General features: G+C 41.6%; 1 protein-coding gene across 1 annotated transcript in view; it reads right to left on the reverse strand.

Annotated features, from left to right (window-relative positions):
* asz1 (ankyrin repeat, SAM and basic leucine zipper domain containing 1) overlaps window positions 1-18,402 on the reverse strand; it is a gene marked incomplete at both ends in the record, with an annotated part of 29,785 nt that extends 11,383 nt beyond the window's left edge. The window contains 7 exons of the mRNA XM_080002919.1: window positions 1,646-1,752; window positions 2,094-2,228; window positions 2,822-2,933; window positions 8,263-8,374; window positions 14,738-14,860; window positions 16,359-16,461; window positions 18,295-18,402. Coding sequence (XP_079859045.1) covers window positions 1,646-1,752; window positions 2,094-2,228; window positions 2,822-2,933; window positions 8,263-8,374; window positions 14,738-14,860; window positions 16,359-16,461; window positions 18,295-18,402 — 800 coding nt within the window. The remainder of the gene's footprint in view (window positions 1-1,645; window positions 1,753-2,093; window positions 2,229-2,821; window positions 2,934-8,262; window positions 8,375-14,737; window positions 14,861-16,358; window positions 16,462-18,294) is intronic.
* Window positions 18,403-19,365: the final 963 nt, after the last annotated feature.

A 19,365-nucleotide genomic window follows, 5' to 3' on the forward strand; every position in this document is an offset into this window, starting at 1 on the left:
TTTTCTGCTCACATTGACGCTTTAAAAATATGTTAAATCGGAAATATTCAGCCAAAGTTTGAATTTCTTTTCAGATGACATGAGAGCCAGGCAGGACCACCAGGCTGCAGCCGCTGGAGGAGGATGAGCTTTGACACAGTGTTGACCGAAACATTAATTACCCAGCAGCCCCTGGGTGGGACTAAACACTCATGGGGGATGTTTATTGTTGTTTATGTCTGGTAGAACAATGGCTCCAGAATACCTGCTCAAATGCACCCATTTACAAACTATCCAACAGAGGGCAACAAAGAGTGGAGTCAAATAACAGTTTTGGTACAGTCCTTTATCGCGGTCCCAGGGGGCTTGTTGGGGGCAGCCTCAGTAGATCAAATAGAAGAGAAAACATCATTCAGATTTTACCATCACCACATTGGTTACCTGTTCACTTTAGAACAGATTTAAAAATAATAGTAATAGACTTTAAGGTTTATATGAGTTTGGCTTCCAGTTATAATCACTGACCTTTCAACCACACGTGAGCCTGAGCTTAGCATGAGTTCCACTATGTAAGACCTGTAGCACATCCTTTTTTTTTTTTTAAAGATTGCACCTTTTCAAAATGCATTATTAGGGGTCCAGCCCCGAATAAAATGTGTATTCAGGGCAGTTCCGACATGCCGTCATCCAAGTTTGATCCAGATCGGTAATTTATCGTGGAATAATTAAGTAAAAGTGCCCGCATGTGCAAATGACGGCGCGCAAAGGTCACATGATAGCATTCCAGTCTAGTGATTGGCCAACAAGCAGGACCACACCAAGATGGTGGCACGCGCAGATGTAATTGATGACAGGACTTAATGGATGTCATGCATCCGCCAAACCCACAGATAATCTGAATCAGATTTGTATTCAGGGCAGTTCGAACATGGCGTCCTTCAAGTGACATCCAGATCGGCGGTTCAGTATTGTGCATGGAGTTTGTGATCAACAATTGCCACCACACCAAGATGGCGCCACGCACAGCACGCATGCGCAAGTGGACGGAGTTCAGAGATCATGTGACCTATATAGTCGCAATTGGATTTTAACTAAGAAATATAAGATACAACCTCTTAATCATAAGTGCCAGGTATTATTTTATCACTATTAACCTTTATTATGTTTGAAAAAAATAAAGTTCAAGTATTACCAGAAGACAATTGGATTAAACAGAGCGCAGCGTATTAAACGTCATAAATATATACGCTTCTGAGGACAACTGGCACGCACCAGAGTAGGTTCTACAAAATAAAGAAAACCCAATTACATCACTGTCAGCATTTAAAGACATTCCTGACATTGCTGACATGAGACAGTGAGAACATTTAAGTGGAGGGGACGGTAGCTCAGGAGGTAGAGCTGGTCGTCTAGTAATCTAATGGTTGCTGGTTCGATCCCAGGCTCCTCCTGCTATCATGCTGTAGTGTCCTTGAGCAAGACACTTAACCCCTCATTGCTCCTGATGGCTGCGTCCGTCGGTGTTTGAATAATTGTAAGTCGCTTTGGATAAAAGCGTCTGCTAAATGAGGAAATGTAATGTCACAAGTCCACTTCTGCAAGTAGTGATCTACCCGAGGGGTTAGACTAGAGGCGTGCAAAGGACACGTCTCTGTGCTGTTCTCACCTCTCGCTGGAAGTGGGGAGCTCAGAGTCGTTCTCCAGTGCATTGGAAGGGGCGTTCGCCTTGAGGCTGGAGGTGGTCAGGACTGGAGCGGCAAGGATCCTGGTTATCTGCGGGGCACAGCAATTGAAATACACTGTGGTTTTGAATGTTTAACATCCATGATGCGGAGACACTCGTTGCCTGTCCAACACTAAGGAGTTCAGTTAAACTGTGTCAGGAATGTGGGCTAGTAAAGACTTTTGAGACCGTAATTGTGATAAAGAGCACAAGTAAATAATCTTGACAAAATTGACAGACATGGGTCTTAAAATGTGTCCAGCCTAGAACATGAAGGGTCGTGAAAAGGGTCGAGATGGGTCGTGAAAACACAGTTTACAAAAACATGTAGCTTTAAATAATACGTCATTATAAACGGTTAATAACTGTGTAGTCCATGACTTCCAGATACCGGTGTATGCTTGAGGATCAGAGCCAGTTGTGCAGGACTCTTGCCATCCTTGGTCCTGATGCTCTTATCAGCTCCCAGCTGGAGAAGCTTCAGCACTGCCTCCTCTCTGCCATACTGTACTGCTACAGAGAGAGCCTGCAGAACACACGCTAGCATCAACCACACAGTACGGCTGGCTGAAAAATATCTTAAAAAGTCTTAATGATGACAACGAGGTCACATACAATTTCTCACAATGAGGCCAGAAATTCTACTTGAAGGAACTGAATGTCATACCTTACCATATAAAAGGCATTTATTGTATAAACCAATTAAAAGAGTGTTAGTGGATGTAATGTGGGATTCTGAATGAATAACATTCTATTGTCATATACGCACATGCATCATGCATTGAGATATAAGGACATTGTGCAAAAAATAAATCCTTTCATGTCACTCAGCCCCACTCTGCAACAGTCCAAAACCAAAGTATTACTACTGACATTAAGTGACATATAAATAAATATTCAAAATACACCCAACTCTCCCTCACAGTGGTATAGTGTAACCTCCCATTGTGACTGGTGAAATGATTTGTATTTTTTGTTATTTGTTTAAATACCATCATGTCGCCATGATTCTAACAATAAATCAGGCAATCAGGCAACAATTACCACTTTAATGACACACATATGGTTCATATTCTCACTTTCTTCTCATGTCTGTGCTAGTGTAATGTGATGACGCACTGTGTATCCATTGAAGTTCTGGACATTGATCCGAGCCCCGTGAGACACCAGCAGGTTGATGAGCTTACTGTAGCCCTTCCTGGCTGCTAGCATCAGACAGGTCATGCCTTCGCTGGAGAGAGGAGATTCCCATGTTAAAGGAGAAAAGAAGGGGAGGTGACCGAACATGTGGTTATGATTGAGGCAGAGTGGACAAAAGCGGAGGAATAGATTTTTAGAGAAAATATCATCAGGGGCATGGGTATCCACAAGGGGGCGACACAGACCCAGCCGTGTGTTGAGTATTCGGATAATAGAGGAGGGAACGCATTGTTGCATCGAAGACTCCACAGTTCATATCGGTTCACGTGTGTCCTTCACATGCACAATTTGTGCCAAAGTGTATTCAAGCTCCCTTGGTTTCAAACTGGGGGGCATAAGAGAGACCAACCGAAGAGAGCAACAGGTAGCCACATTCAGTCATTAAATTGTTATAATATTGCAAATAGATGAATCAAACGTGTGATTCATCTAATGGGAGTGGATGGGGGAGGGGGGGCATCATTGTTCCTTGGATAAATATTTAACATGTACCAAATTTAAAAAAAAAAAGTTAAAATGACTATTGTATACTTAGGAACAAGTATTTTGTGCACCACTCCTATGCACAACATGACTCATCTGTGAGGCAATCATTTAAAACAGTTTGCTACACAAGCCACCAACTGATAGGAAATTCAAATTACACGCATGGTGTAAACAATTTTTTTGTGATGTCATATGCTCTTCAAATATAAAAATGAAAGGAATAAAAAAAAAAATCGACATATAAGGCTTTCCAAACAGAGTCCAAAAGGGGTCTATGGTCTGCAATGTGTAAAGCTCTAAAAATATGTAGTACAATGGAGCACCCGCGGCCGCCAAAGGACATGGTCACTATGCATTCCACATGATGCAATGAGTTTAGATCTACTCAGCGCAGCCTCGCAGGGAAGACACTCTAGCACTTAATGTTGTGTGTGGTAGACACAAATTTGTTTACACATTCGCGCTACGCATGCTGGGATTACCAGTGAGATGGGCTGAAATGACATATTCCAAAGATGAGGCAGAAAAATGTTACAAATGACCTTTCACTGAGTTTACGACTTGTAAACTTTGGTGCAAATGATGAAAAGAAACAGAACAAGATTTGTCGAAAAAAAGAACGACCCATTTGTCTGGAATGGAATGCCTAGGGTTGGGTATGGAGATCCGGTATTATACAGGCCCCAGAGTTAAATTACTGAAGACTGTAGTATCGATAAGTTCCGACGTAGCCGGCACTGTTAAGGGTATTGGAGAAATAAAGAAAATTGATTTTATGTTTTTTTTAAGGACATAAAACCCGTTTCTTACTTGCAATAAGATTAAGATATTTGTCTAAGAAGCATTTTTGCTATTATCAGAAGAGACACTTCTCCCGCTCCATCTCCGGAGATATGGAGATATGTGCGAGTGGGGCGGGGCTGGCTTCCTCTGCCTGCCTCACGCACGCACGAGGAGTCGAGGGCGCATTTTGCGCCGCGGTCGCCCCCTCTCCATGCCTAATGCGCAGAAAATAAAGCAGCGTTATTATGCTCTTCATTTGCTTTAATGTTTCTGTAAAAAAAAACAAAAAAAAAAAACAATAAGAGTACCTTTTAAGTACCGGGTCAATAACCGGTATCTATAAGTCGCTAAATCTTAGCGATCACTCCCCCTACTCGTAACCAACTGAAAACATACTGTTTTTAGTTGTTTTATTTGGAGGAGCGGGGTACAGCAATCGGAGCGCATGGAGAGCAATGTTCAGAACACAAAATATATTTACGATTTCCCTTATTTATAATTCCTCATTGAAATGTTATCCCTGTGAAATGTGAAAGTTTCTTTCCGTTTTATCCTGTTACTGTAATGCACACTGACCTACAAAAAAAACAAAACAAAACAAAACCTGCTCGACTTGAAGAATCTCAGTCGACTGACGGGGTTTCCGACTGATGATTCGACTCGTCGACTTCCAGGGGGCAGCCCTATTTAAAACTGGTGTTGTTTTTGTTTTTTTATCCAATTGGGTTGAAGGTACTGACGTGCCTTCTCCATCCCCAGCACGCTTTACATTAAGAACTCATTTGCTGAACAATATAAAAAAAAATCCACAATAGCCTAGTTATTTTAATAACTATATATGAGCTTGACAGTCAGCCTTTGTGTCGAGGTGTTTTTGAGCAACCTTCCACACCCGGAGCCTTGTCATTCCTTGTGCATTACTTTGACAAGAGTATTGGCTAAAATACCAAGTAAGTTAAATTTTAAACCTTTGGCAGAACAACGTTCATAGGCATTCACTTGTGCCCTGTGACGACTGTGTTGGGTTCCACGTCAGCCAGGGCGTAAACAACCACTGGTAGTCATTTATTACCTGTGACTCAAACACAGAAGGTGTTTATCAATCTAGAGAGGTGGGGAAGATGTGGGTCTATTAATCACTCCACCCGACGTGTTCCCAGGAAGACTGGGGATGTATGTCAGAGAGAGCAAAGGGGGGAGGTTCAGATATAAAGATAAAGGATGTTTGTGTCTGTAAAAAAGAAAGATGGGGAAATAACATGGTGACGGACAAGGAGTTATTACCATGACCATTGGCACCTCAATTGTTCAACACTGTGCCGAGAGAGATTGGAATTGGGTTTTTACTGGGGATTAATCAAAGTATCGACCAATCCTGAGTCCGGACAGTGAAGACTTTGACTTCCTAGGCTAGATACACCCAAAATGTGTCAATAAAGTCCCTGTTCTTTAGCCTGGTATTGAACTAAGATATAAAGATATATTTTTGTTTTTGTTAACGAGGAACATGTTCATGATGAAATAAGAAAGTACCAAAGAAACAGGTATGTCATTTGTATGGAATTAGGAGTGCAGCCTGATGAGGTCCTTGTTGGCTCACCATAAACATTATCTAGTTACAGGTGGGATGTCAAGCAATTTATAACAATTTTCATCTAACAATATAAATGTCAGCAACACGGCAATCTGTGGAGAGATCAAACGCATGAACAGTTTCTCAGGCTTTTGTAGTGCGGCAGTTATTAACGACAGCGAAGGGTTTAATGCTTCCTCCTTCCACAGAGCCTTTGGACTGTTTACATCCTCTTTTACTCGGGTGGAGGGAGCGTCACTCGTGTGCTTCAGCGGCTCTTGCTGCTCTATGTTCCCAAGAGCCTGGTATCACTGTAAGCCAGGGTACAAGGTCATGTAATATTGTGTGTGTGTGTGTGTGTGTGTGTGTGTGTGTGTGTGTGTGTGTGTGTGTGCTTGAGATGACTCGTTTTGGCGAGTTCCCAAATAGACAAAAGATCAGTTTGCAGACAATCCAAGGTAAACAAGATGGCTTTAAGGATGATTGATTGAAAGATAAAAAAAAGAAACAGACTCATTGTTTTAGCAAGTCACTGGGACGGGGCACTCCATTGTTCTGGTTACACATAATGAAAACAGTGAGCACTGCCAAGAAATAATCCCACTTCATTTTGAGTTTCGCTCCCCACTATGAATTGTCCTCTGAGGCTCTGAGGAAGAGCTGTACCTAAGGTGTTCCTCAATGTGCATCTGTTGTGTCATCTTCCACTAGTGTGGGATTATTTAACCAGCAAAGAAAAATTACAACAAGGGAACATTAAGGCAGAGAAAGGGACAAAAATAAGTCTGTATCCTATTGTGCAGTGGCTCTAGTGGGTACTGACTGACTATTTCGGGTGGACCGCGGGCATATACAGTATGTCCATATGATGTATACATATATTTTTAAAGTGTACTGGAGAACTTTTATTTTGAAACACCACTTCCAACTGTGATGTGTGCCTTCCACATCAAAGCCATTTGTGCACCAACCACTGTGGGTTACTGCACTATTTATTTTGTAAAATAAAAAAATAAAAATTTATTAATAAAAATTAATTCATAAAAACGGTTAAAATCTTGAATTATGTTTAAGTTGAAACCTAATGACGACACCACATATCTGGAATGTTTTAAGGATTTAGAAGAGGCCCAGTGTAGATTACTGAACACGGTGAAGACAATGAAGAACTGTGGAGCAGGTACAGAAAGCGGACCCCACATATGGTTCCCGCAGACCAATAGAGAGATGACATGGTGTGTTTACAGTCCAATGGAAGTACACACATCTGGTGTTAATTGTTGGTTTGATATTCAGACGTAAGCAGGGAACGAGGGCAGAGGAAGAGGAGGTTTATTTCCAACATGAAGCCACTTTGCCTTTATGTTCTCCTCTGGCTCAAAGGCTCCATCAACGCCTCAGCTCCTCTCGTCTCGCCTGTCCGCCCTCGCGCACGTCCCCCCTGTCTCTCGTTAACGTTCTTCAAATATTATGTCTGAAGAGGAAACAATACATATCCTAAAAGCTCAATGTGTCCGTGTGGGCATGTGCTGTCTTCATACTCTGTGTGGTAGGTTTTACACCAGTAAACTGGCAGCTATGCTGCAAAAAAACAAATCTCCATCTTTAACAAGTCATAAAATGTGTTATTTCATCTCTTCTGTATTCTATTAAACAAACAAAAAAAAAAAGAATATCCTCTATATCTTTTGCATCTGGTAAAAACTGTGTTCAATCTATTACACAATGCATCGTACCTAAATAAGGATGTCAAAAATGTTCAAAGAGCAATCTGGAAATTAGCTAAAACAGCTTACCATTTTTGTTCAACACTTCCTGACTTGGCAAGAGATTAATTAGATTTATTGTAGTGCAATGGAAACTGAATTCTCAGTTAGTCATCAGAAACATTTACAGATGCAAAGGAAGTGTATTGACCTCCTTCCATCTCATCCGCAATTAAAGCGATACTTCAGATGTATCTATTTTCACTTCTTATTTTTTTCTTACTTGTGATGTAAGCGATTAATAAATAATTTTAACTAGCATCACTTGTAACTAGGATAATATGCCCCTGAGTATATTTAGAACAAAATCCTTGCTCGTCACCTTCCCAAATCAACGGTGGAGTGGAGAGTCGTCGCATTGGGAATGCTTCAGCGTTTAGCCGGTGGCAGGTCACCACACATCCCTGTCCCAACCCCTGTTTACACTCCTGTTTGTTTGTCCGTTAGTCTGATACCAGTCCGAAACATGCACATGCCATAACAGGACATTCCACGGCAAACACACAAATATACACACCACACGTAGCACCGCGGCCCACAACGCTACCACATGGCCGTCAAACATAATGAGACACAGCACGGGAAATGCCATACAGCGTCCTCTGCGTCTCCAGCCTTTGGTTCCAGATCTGGGTGGACTGTTTCTGCTTGGGTGTGATTGTGTTTGTGCATGTGAGAAAGTATGTGTGTGTGTGTGTGTGTATGTGTGTGTGTGTGTGTGTGTGTGTGAGTGTGTGTGTGTGTCCTCTCACCGGTCCACCATGTTGGAATCAGCATGCCTAGAGAGTAGAAGTTCCACACAGCGGATGATGGCGTCTTCACTGCCAGATGCCATGCAGGCCCCCATCAGTGTGGTGCACTGGTCTGGGAACATATAGCAAAATGTCATTCAGTCTTCAGACAAAATGATCGAGAACTTTAGGGGACGGAAAAAAGTAAATCAATTGTATGTTTTGTTTTTTTTAAACACACTTTCTTTTTTAATGTTTTTTTAAATTTGTCTTTTGACATTTTTTAAAATTATACTGTATATTTATATAAATAAAACACCTTACTGTATGCATTATTGCTCTACTTCTGGAACACTATCAATTTGACATACAGAGCACATTACCAAAGTCCTTACAATGTCTGCATGGCGCTGTAGAGGTGGCATTTTGAGTTAAATTGTGCCTACAGAGCAATCACCTAATGTTTCCCAACTGCTTCAACTGGTGTGTGTGTATGTTCGCAAACATGAATATGTGTGAAATTGGATTGAATAATTATACGTTCGAAAATATACAAGGTATGTCATTTTATATACAAGTGTCCTTGACAGCAAATCATTGAAAACATGTTATACAAAAACAGAATGTTGCAACTATTTCATGAATATATTTCACAATCAAGTAACATCCAAATGACAAGAAAACAAGCAAAAAAAAAACAAAAAAAACATAATGGCCAGCAATTCCGAGATTCAGGTTTGGCTGCTCCTTGACTCCTTCAGTAAATGAAAACATCAAGGCATCTTGATGCTCCCGAAAACATTGTCAGCTTGTGGCTGGCAAATTAAAACAATCGGTGCGTTTGGAAATTAGAAAGGGCGCTTGTCAAATATGCTTTGAAAAACATAAGATAACATAATATAAATGCATTGATATTAATACATGAACCTGTAAATCTTGACAATAAGATTCTTATGCAACGACTGAATCCTTAGTCTTTTTAAATATTCACCCACAGGTGATCGCAATTAGATTCTAACATGTGCGGAGAGGGAGCGATCACCTGTGTCCCTCCTCGACGTTGACGAAGCTGCGCGCGCTCAGCGCACCAGAACAGTGTGTTTTGATTTTACGTCTCCTTATCAAACTAAACCGTGCATAATAGGACACTTTCTCCAGGACTCTCTTACACCCCCCCCCCGCGGTGCGCTGTGCTGGCCGTGTGTTGCTAGCAGAGCTCAGAACACGTGTAGAGTGAAGAACACTGTGTCTGTTTGTTTGTATTTATTTAATGGGCATGAAGCTGTCCCTGAGCACACGGTGCGGCGCTCGGACAAAGCTCATTCACTTGCGCGCACCAAGAGGATGTATGGATGGCTGTAGGATGTATGTCGACGTGCACGCACAACATTTTTATAAAAAACAACACATTTCTGCTGAAACACTGGATATTTTTCGAATGTTAATTTTCAGATTCAAACAATTACAAGGCTTGAAGTTAAATCAATGAGTCAATATCCTACGTGATTGAAGGTTTTTCTTTTTACAATTCAATAGTTAAATAAAGATATGTTATTCACATCAATTAATCTCATTTCATCATAACACATAGGCCTAGCCTACAGGAAAGAGCCGTTTATATGTCACTTCACCTGTCACTGGTTTTAATGTTGTGGCTGATCGGTGTACAGTATACTCCCACAGGGAGATTGAGCAGCTTTAACATGCAAGGCAAAGAGTAAGAATTATTTCACGTATCCTGGACATCAACAACCGTCCATCCCATTGAAGAACAAATTGGCCTGGTCAGCTTTTGTGGGATATCGTCAACATACAAAGCAAATCATGGAATATGTCTAAACATCACTTTCACTGGGTGGAAAACACAGATGTTTCATATTTTGCTTGGGCCCAGTAAAAATTAAGGTGAGCGACTGGCCCTAGTGGCCCACAGAGAAAATGCTAAAAATATGCATCTAATTTCTGCATGGCACTAACAATTGGGGAATGTTGAAGTGATATTGTTTCATATTACTTTCCATGACCACTTATTGTATGTTTGTGAAGTTTACAAATGGACCAACCGGGTTTGGTATTGAATAAACAACTTCATTCTTCTCAGCCTAGCACAGGATGTCTTGTAAGTTTCAACTAGGAAATGACGCAAAAAACATAACCAAACTTCAATCAAAATATGTAAATGATTAAATTTTTATCTTTATTTTTTTAACCCTGTGATCTTTTATCTAGTCAAATATGTCACAGGAGTAGCTAATAAGGTAAAGCAGAAAACACCTGACCCCTAGCTGCTTACAATGAGCCGATCCTCACCTTGCTGTCTGTCGGTATACAAGTGTGTGTGTGTGTGTGTGTGTGTGTGTGTAAATAAGAGCTATTAATTGTTAAGTGTGGTCATAGGGAGCAGAAACTATACCGTAGTAATTATGATTGTTAACCAGTTATGCAGCATAGCCTTACATCATGTTTGAGCCGGAGGGTTGTGAGGTAAAGTCCTTTATCTGGTATCAGGAAGTGTTGTAGTCTTCAGAGAAGTCTGCAGAAGATAGCGATCCTTTCACGGCTCGTTTTGGTTCGCCAATGACTTGGACCCTTTGCACACACATCTGTATCCATGTTTGTATTTGTGGCACTGTGACCGCGTGCGCTTGTGTGCACACATACAACGATTTGTGGCTATGCAACTGTGTGTGTATACACGTGTGTGTGTGTGTGTGTGTGTGTGTGCGCGCGGCATGCATCTTATCTGCATGCGATGATGTGTGTGTGCCAGGTCTGTTTGTGTGTGTTTACGTGTGTAAACCAGGCCCGAGGTAAATAAACTGCAGTGCTGTGTGTTGGTCTGGAGCAATGACGACAGCGTGGCGACGAGACTCTGATCAATCCCTCACGCATTCCTGCGCCTCGCCGACAGGAAGTGACCAAATGCCTCTCAGGCGCTTAATCGTTTCCTTCACCTGCCTCCAGTGTCGGACGCCATGTGTCGTCAGTCACCCGTATACACAGATACGCACCCACGGACACACATTTACTAAGGATGTGAGGGGAAACAAAGCCATGCTTCAATTTTGTTTTTGTTGATATTAACATTGCCACACTGACTCCTGAATACATAATTTACAGCATGCTTGATTACTTGAGCCTACCAGGTTGTAGTTATTTATTTTGTATTGATTGGTTGACGTCAATCAAGATTGAGGTCTTGATTATATGTTGTCCCAAAATAAATATTAATAATGCCTTTCACAAGTGCTCATGATGAGTACATGCACTTTGAAAGACTAATTTGGATTCTATTCCGTATGTACTCTTGTGTTGAGTACAGTAAAGTAAGAGTAGAGTAAAAAACGTTTTTGAATACAATATATCACTAAACCAGAGTTTCCATTATCCGGTAATTGCCGGTTTTTGACCGGGAAGATCTGTTGAAGTTTGACATAGTTAAATCTCTCGAGTCATAATGTCCGGCAGAAATAATTCCCTCTAAGCACAATTTTAATAAGTGCTGGGCGATAAAATATTAACAATAATAATCGAGATTCCCCCCAATGTCGAAATAACATAGACTAAACACATTTTGATTAAAAAAAAAATAAATAAATCTGCAGATCTGCTAATGTCCACGTTCGGCAAGTTGCAATGGAAAACCAGTCAGTTTGGATGATCTAAAGCTGACCTTTCACCTCTAACCAATCACCTTTGTTGATACAGAAATAAGCCCCGCCCAGAGTTTCCATTAGAAAACATTAGTGCCGGTCAACGTGTCCCAGAAGCTTTCAATTTCCCGGACAAATGGGAGCGATTCCGGTCAAATATTATGTGTTTATTGAGCTTAAAGACAATTGATATGCAGGTTATACAGAGAATGAAATCATCAAGGCATGTAGATGTATCATATTTTTAATTGAATACTTAAAATAAAATCCATCAGTCAAGCTATTTCAATAAGTAAAAAGTGCAGCTGCTTTAATTAACATTTCACTAAAATAACATTTTGATCAAATCAAAAGCAAAATAAATATGGCAAGTAGGTCTAAATAAATAATACATTGTGTGGTGTTGTTCATCTTCTTCGTGACGTCCCGTCGACAGATTTTACACAATGAATATTTACCGTCTGCTTTGGGTCCGAACTTAAATATAAAAAAAACCTCCACTATGGAATTGTGTCCCAACGACACATCATCTCTCTGATTCTCCGTATAGTTCTAGAACCTGCGGCTCTGTCTCCGCTCCTTATGTGTGTGTTTACTGTGTTTACAAGCGCAACCTGTCCACGGGGGAGGGGGCGGGGCTTAGTTCTATATCAACAAATGTGATTGGTCAGAGGTCAAGCTTTCAGATCAGCATTAGATCGCCTTAGAGGCACTAAACACAACACTGTATTAGTGAGGACTTAATTAAAGTCAAATGCAAAAAAGGATGCAGGCATTTGGTGTGATTCATATTAAATGTGACCGATTTAAACTTTGCATTCCACCAAAATAAATCATTTTGACAGAATTAAATGATTCCTGTGGGAATTCCATTTAAAACTCAGAGCCGAACCGACTCTTCCTCCATCCACTCCAACCTCCAGAATAAAAGAGAAGTAATTAACTGTTTGTAAACGGGTGTAAGCGATAAAAACACATGAAAATATATTTAATGACTTACGAATGATGCAGCATTTATTCTTAAAATGTAAGCCGGACAGCTAATTGGACTAGATATTGGACTTCCTCCGTTTTTTTTAACGTGCTAGAACCACTAGCCTCATTTAACCTTTCTAGTGAAATGGCTGAGAGTGGACTTTCACCTCAACCTAAAAGTGGTTTGGAAGTGCCTAACACACAAACCTTCGGGTTCCCATTCCCCTGACTGACTAGGACACAACAGATGCCTTCAATTTCTCCTCCTGTGGTGGACGGCTGGCGAACTAAAAACAAAGTGGCGGTTCAGAGCCGTTGTTTCTGCTACAGTTTTTCTTCAACGTCATCTGCATTAAGTAATGGCAGATGAGGCGTAGCGATGCGGAGTGCGAGCTGCGCCGCAAGCCTTTGGCCAGAGACAGGCGGGGAAATTGAAAGAAGATGCCGGAAGGAAGAGCAAAGCAGAACTGGGACACCAGCACAATTAGCCACTGCCGCATGATGCATGAGGCCGAACGTCCCCGCTGCGATGTGGCTGCTGCTTCACAGTTCCGTCCGCCGCAGTTCTCTATGACTCGGACACAAGCTGAGTTTTCATATTTGTATGTAGCTTTCATAGGAAGCATTTGAAATGTTTTTGTTTTTTTTATTGCAATGTCATTTCCTGCGTTCTGGTGTATTCTATTACTGGTTTGATTAAATTTGCTGGCGGGCTTTTATCTACTATGCCACATTATACAAACTGTGTCATCTAGAGCAGTCTCAATCTTTTTCCACCTCAAGGGCCCTCAATTTGATAAACATTAGGCCAACGACAGCATTTGATATGATTTTGTCTCCTTGCATTTAAATATTTTTTGCAAAAACACATACTCCTCACTTAAGGACCTACCCGTTTAACGACCGTTGGGACCAGCACTCTGACCAGTCTGTATTGCATGCTGTGTACAATACCATGACGTCTCAGCGTGAAGCATCTCATCACGCATCACCCTTTATATACTGTATACACGATATATACTATTTACACTATATACACTATTTACACTATATATGCTAAATACACTATTTACACTAAACTGTATATACTATATACACTGTATATACACATCATCACCATTCTCAGTCTCGTCCCCGCAGTCTGTCAGTATTCACTACACTAGTGTTCGCAATCGCCACGCCTCCTTACTGTGAAATTAACACTATATACACTATATACACACAATATACACGCCCCCTTACTGTGAAATAACACTATATACACTATATACACTATACACACTATATGCACACCCCCTTACTGTGAAATAACACTATATATACTATATAAACTATATATTCATGCCCCCACCGTGAAATAACACTATATACACTATATATACTATATATTCATGCCCCCACCGTGAAATAACACTATATACACTATATATACTATATACACACCCCCTTACTGTGCAATAACACTATATATACTATATACACACACCCCCTCACCGTGAAATAACAATGTATATACTATATTTACTATATACACGCCACCACCGTGAAATAACACGGGTCCTCACTTATCGACCAATTTGCTTAACGACCTGGTCCTAGGAACGGAACTCGTTAAGTGAGGAGTACCTGCATCACATATTGGCGAGCCTCTGTGTTACCACTGCAGTGATGCCGCACATAACCAAGCAACTGAGTAACAAAATATACACGATCAGCAATGTTGATACTAATTTCTCAACACAAGTTGAGAGCACAGTAAACAAAACAAATTAATCCTCAGGGTCGATAAACTTATCTTCAAATCCACATTTCGTGACCAGTACTTGACACCAAACCCTATCAATTACACAAAGGTCTCTCAGTCTGACCTTTGCTGAAGTTGGCGCTGGCTCCTCTGTCCAGTAACAGCTTGGCGATGTTGTAGTTTGCCATGTTGACAGCACACAACAGAGGTGTCCATCCAAAGCCAAGGCAGGTCTCCACATCCACACCTATCCACAGCAAAAAAATCTAAGAATATGACTACCTGAACCTCAACCATCAATATACTCACCAAGGTGCCATTGACCACAATTTGCCCGCATAACTGAAATTTAATTTTGTTTTCTATTTTGTTTTAACATACAGTATACACAGATGCACATCAATATTTCATGAATGCAAGGAGTAAAAATTTTAGAAAACCTTTTAGAGCGATAACTGCAATATGAACCTGGTTGTGTGAAATCCTCCTCCGAGTAGAGTAACCTGGCTATGAATTGAGGCCACTTAGACTGAGGTTTGTGTCAAAAAATGCCTTAGTTTGAACCTTGTCATCATGCCTTAGTTAGAACCTTTGGTGCCATCACCAAAATATGATGACCTGCAATAATCGGGGTGTAGTTGGAATGTGGCCTCTGTCGATAGGGTGAGCAGCTTCAGATATCTGGGAGTCCACATCACTGAGGACTTAACATGGACTGTTCACACAGACACTCTGGTGAGAAAGGCGAGGCAGCGTCTCTACCACCTCAGGCAGCTGAGGAAATTCCGGGTCTCGGTGAGGATCCTCAAGTCCTTCTATTCTGGAGCAGTGGAGAGCATCCTGACAGGCAACATCACTGCCTGGTTTGGGAACTGTACTGCCCAGGACAGGCGGGCCCTGCAGAGGGTGGTGCGTTCAGCTGAACGTACCACTGGAACTACCCTCCCCCCCTTGCAGGAGTTATACACCAGGAGGTGTAGTAGCAGAGCCCGTAGGATCATGAAGGATCCTCATCACCCCAACAACGGACTGTTTCAGCTGCTGCGGTCAGGCAAGCGCCTCCGCAGTCACGCAGCGAGAACAGAGAGACTGAGACGGAGTTTCTTCCCTCAAGCCATCAGAACTGTCAATGCTGACCTCACCAGGGGTCCTAACTGAGCCATGCACTAGGCTCCACTACCTACTGTACTGTATGTAGCATACTGTACCGCATACTGTATCACTGTTCAGGGTTGTTCGTGATGCCGTATTGCTGCGCCGTACTGTTGTATACTGTGCTGTATTATCCCAAACACTACCTCACACTATTCACATTCACATGCCACTTTAATTCACATGCCACTTTAAATGCACATATCTGTATATACATAGCCATATTCCTTCAACCTATTCCATTTTATTTCAATTTATTTTTTATTGTATTTTATTCTATATATTTTTTATCTTATTCTATAAGTATTCCACTTACTGTATTACGTTTTAGGAGTCAGTTAGTCGGTCTATTAGAAAGTAATTTTCTACTTTTTATTTTATTTTATTTTAGTACTTTTTCCTAGGACTTCTTGTGTGCTATCACCGGGTGCGTTGCATTACATTTCACTGCATATATGTATGGAAGTATGTATATGTATGTGACAAATAAAAATCTTGAATCTTGAATCTTGAATCTTGAAATGTTAACATGTCAAATGATTTAAAACGTCAGTATAACTGCCTGTTATACAGATGTACAGAGGAATACTTGCCTTTATCCAACAGCTGTTCAACAGCACACACATTGCTGCTGCTGATGGCTTGTTTCAACCTGGACACATCGTCCTCCACAAGCTCAGCTGCTGCCTCACTGCCCTGTGAATCAAAGTGGGAGGGTCACAATGGCGGTGTTTAAAGTAAAGTACAGGGTTTTTCATACAATCTGTCATGGGACGTACTACATTTTTTCAGACCTACTAGGCTTGGGGCAGATTTAAGATTAAATCATTTGTCTGTATCATCTGTAATCGATTAGTGACAGACGACTTTTTTCCTCTGTTTTGTCTTAATCCGCCACGAAAAATCCAAGCATTGAAACGGTGTAAATGCAGTTTACCGTGTTCTGAAACATGAGGGAGGGGGAGGGAGAGAGAGAGAGAGAGAGAGAGGGAGAGGGGCGGAGGCTCTCGCCCTCTCCGCTCAGAGCTGTCGAGAAACTACTGTTGATCGGATCCCACTTACCCACTCTACAGTCATGTGCAGGGAATTAAAGAGGGGCAGGTGCTCAAAAAAAAAAAAACATAGAGAAAGATTTTGATTTATTTTGTTTCCTTCGTTTCTTACTCGTTTGAAAATTATAAACGTAAACCCAACTCAGAGAACTGTAGCCAAATATATATTTTTTTGTTTCTCCTTCAGACAGAGGTGGGCACAGGCTTCCGTCAATATTTTGCATCGACTTATTTTAGTTTGTTTCCTACATGTATGAAACAACATTTTTAAAAACACAACTGAGTTAAGCAACTGTCCCGTTCCTTTCCCCAAAAAACAGTGTGTCCCCCTGTAAGGACAGAGGGGACACACTGTCTCCCAGTTGCTATGGGATCTAATTAGTATGAAATGGATGTTTTTGTGTCAGTACTTTACTTGTAAGCAATAAATCCTGGAACGGGGAGACAGCGTTTGCCGCATCACATTACATTCTATGCACGCGCAACCGCCCCGCGTGCGTGCGTGCGTGCGTGCGTATGAGTGATATACATATTAAATTTCAACAGGAATCACAACAATAACAGCCACGGAACGAGATGAATCTGCAGCTCATGTTTTATTTGCTCTGCAGAATACGTCTAGCCACCCTCCCATTCCGACACATTTCCAACCGGCCGGCGGGTTTGGTACCATGACTTAACATCCAGGGTGGCTGATGTGGAGCGCTCTGTTGAATCCGCCATCGCGACGGTGCTAAAGGAACCGGACGGTGTTTATTTTCGCAGGGCACTCACTCCAACCAGGGTGTGGCGTGTGGGCGTCGACGTACGCGACGCGCGGGCGGAGGGGATCCCGTCCGCCACGGCGACGGGCACCGAGCGAGAGCAAGTGACGACACAGAAGAACGTTTGAGAAGAAGCTATTTCACTGATTTCGAAAGGGAGAAACCCATCCCGTTTTTTTGTTTTTGGTTATTTATTTTCCTCAGCGATCCTATTGACGCTAGGATCGATCTTCAAAACGAGACGTAGTATCGGTAGTATCGATACCTTTGGTATCGATCCACCCACCCCGAGATTCCAGAGGGAGTATTACATTTATTATACATTTTATTTTTTCTGAGCACCAATAATTAAAACACAAAATGTAGCGTATAAATATATAGTAATTGTATTAGCAAAAGTAACTTAAGATAATTTAATTAAAAATACAATTAATTAGGCTCCACCCACCTCCAACCTCCCAGTCAGCGCCGCCAGATGTACGATAACTATCGTGCAAATACGATAGTTATTATCGTATTTACAATACTTGTCGTATGTGTACGATGATTTAGCCCTTCGTCCGACCACCACTAATTCTGGCAGGGGCGGATGCCTTTATGGCCGATTAACACGGCTGCAAACTTCAAACGTTGACTTTCGAATCCAACGGGGAGGGACGCGGCACGCCAAACAAATGTCAAGCGTTTGAGCGACTTGCCTCGACCTGATTTACCTGCACTCCGGGGGGCTCTGTCGTGGGAGAGTAGCCGACATCCCATTCGTCTTGGCTCTCGTCGCTCTCGTAGCCCGCGGGGAACGCGTGGTGAACGTTGTCCGCCATAGTTGGCGCCAACAGCGACAAGGCTAACGCGGTTTAGCGCAGCCGCTGCCGCAGGCGAAAAGGCGCGTTGACAAAACAAACACGTTAATTGACGGGACAGCGACACCTGTGGTTAATTTAATACTAGAGGTGGAAGAAACGGGATTCGTATTCATTTAAATTTAAACACCCCCTTAAAATATATATATATATATATATATATATATATATGTGTATATATATATATATATATATATATATATATATATATATATATATATATATATATATATATATATATATATATATATATATATATATATATATTAGATATACACACACACATTTAAGGCTGAGGAAGATAACAGAAAGTCACTATGACTATGCAATAATGGCTAGTTGTATGTATTGCCTTCACCACCTGGAGAGCAGCTTGGAGCGTGCACCAGGTGTCACTCTCTCCTCTGGCAGAGCGGCGTCGGTGCCCCGGGGCGGCGGCGGCGGCCGAGACGCGCGGTGCCAACGTTGCTCCCGAGTAAAGCGTCGAGTGGAGGTGTTGAGTCGTCACTCCTTGGTCACTGCCGCTGGTGGAAATGCGTGCTGCTCTAGATAATAGCAACACGCTGACCCGAAATTACTATTTGGGGTAATTCAAATTCAAATTTTGGGCAAGAATTGGGGCAAAAGTAGCTCGGGGAGACCTGTGACGTGGATTCAGAAGTAATAATATCAGTTAAACTGGGATCTCACGATCCACAACGTCAGTGGAATGTTCTTGAATCATTCAAGGCGTTTTGCTTTTAGTGATTTAAAAGTTTGATTGTACACACACTTGCATATGTAAGGTGGGCTGTGTATCGCACCGTGCCTAAAGTACTGTTTGTCATGGCTCCATGTGTAGTAATATGTGCTGTGTAAAGATGTTGTACCAATTATATTATACTATATTACAATGAACCTTATATACATAGACACATGATTTGA

The sequence above is a fragment of the Zeus faber genome, assembly GCF_960531495.2.
Source record: "Zeus faber genome assembly, chromosome: 6".
NCBI classification, from domain to species: domain Eukaryota; kingdom Metazoa; phylum Chordata; class Actinopteri; order Zeiformes; family Zeidae; genus Zeus; species Zeus faber.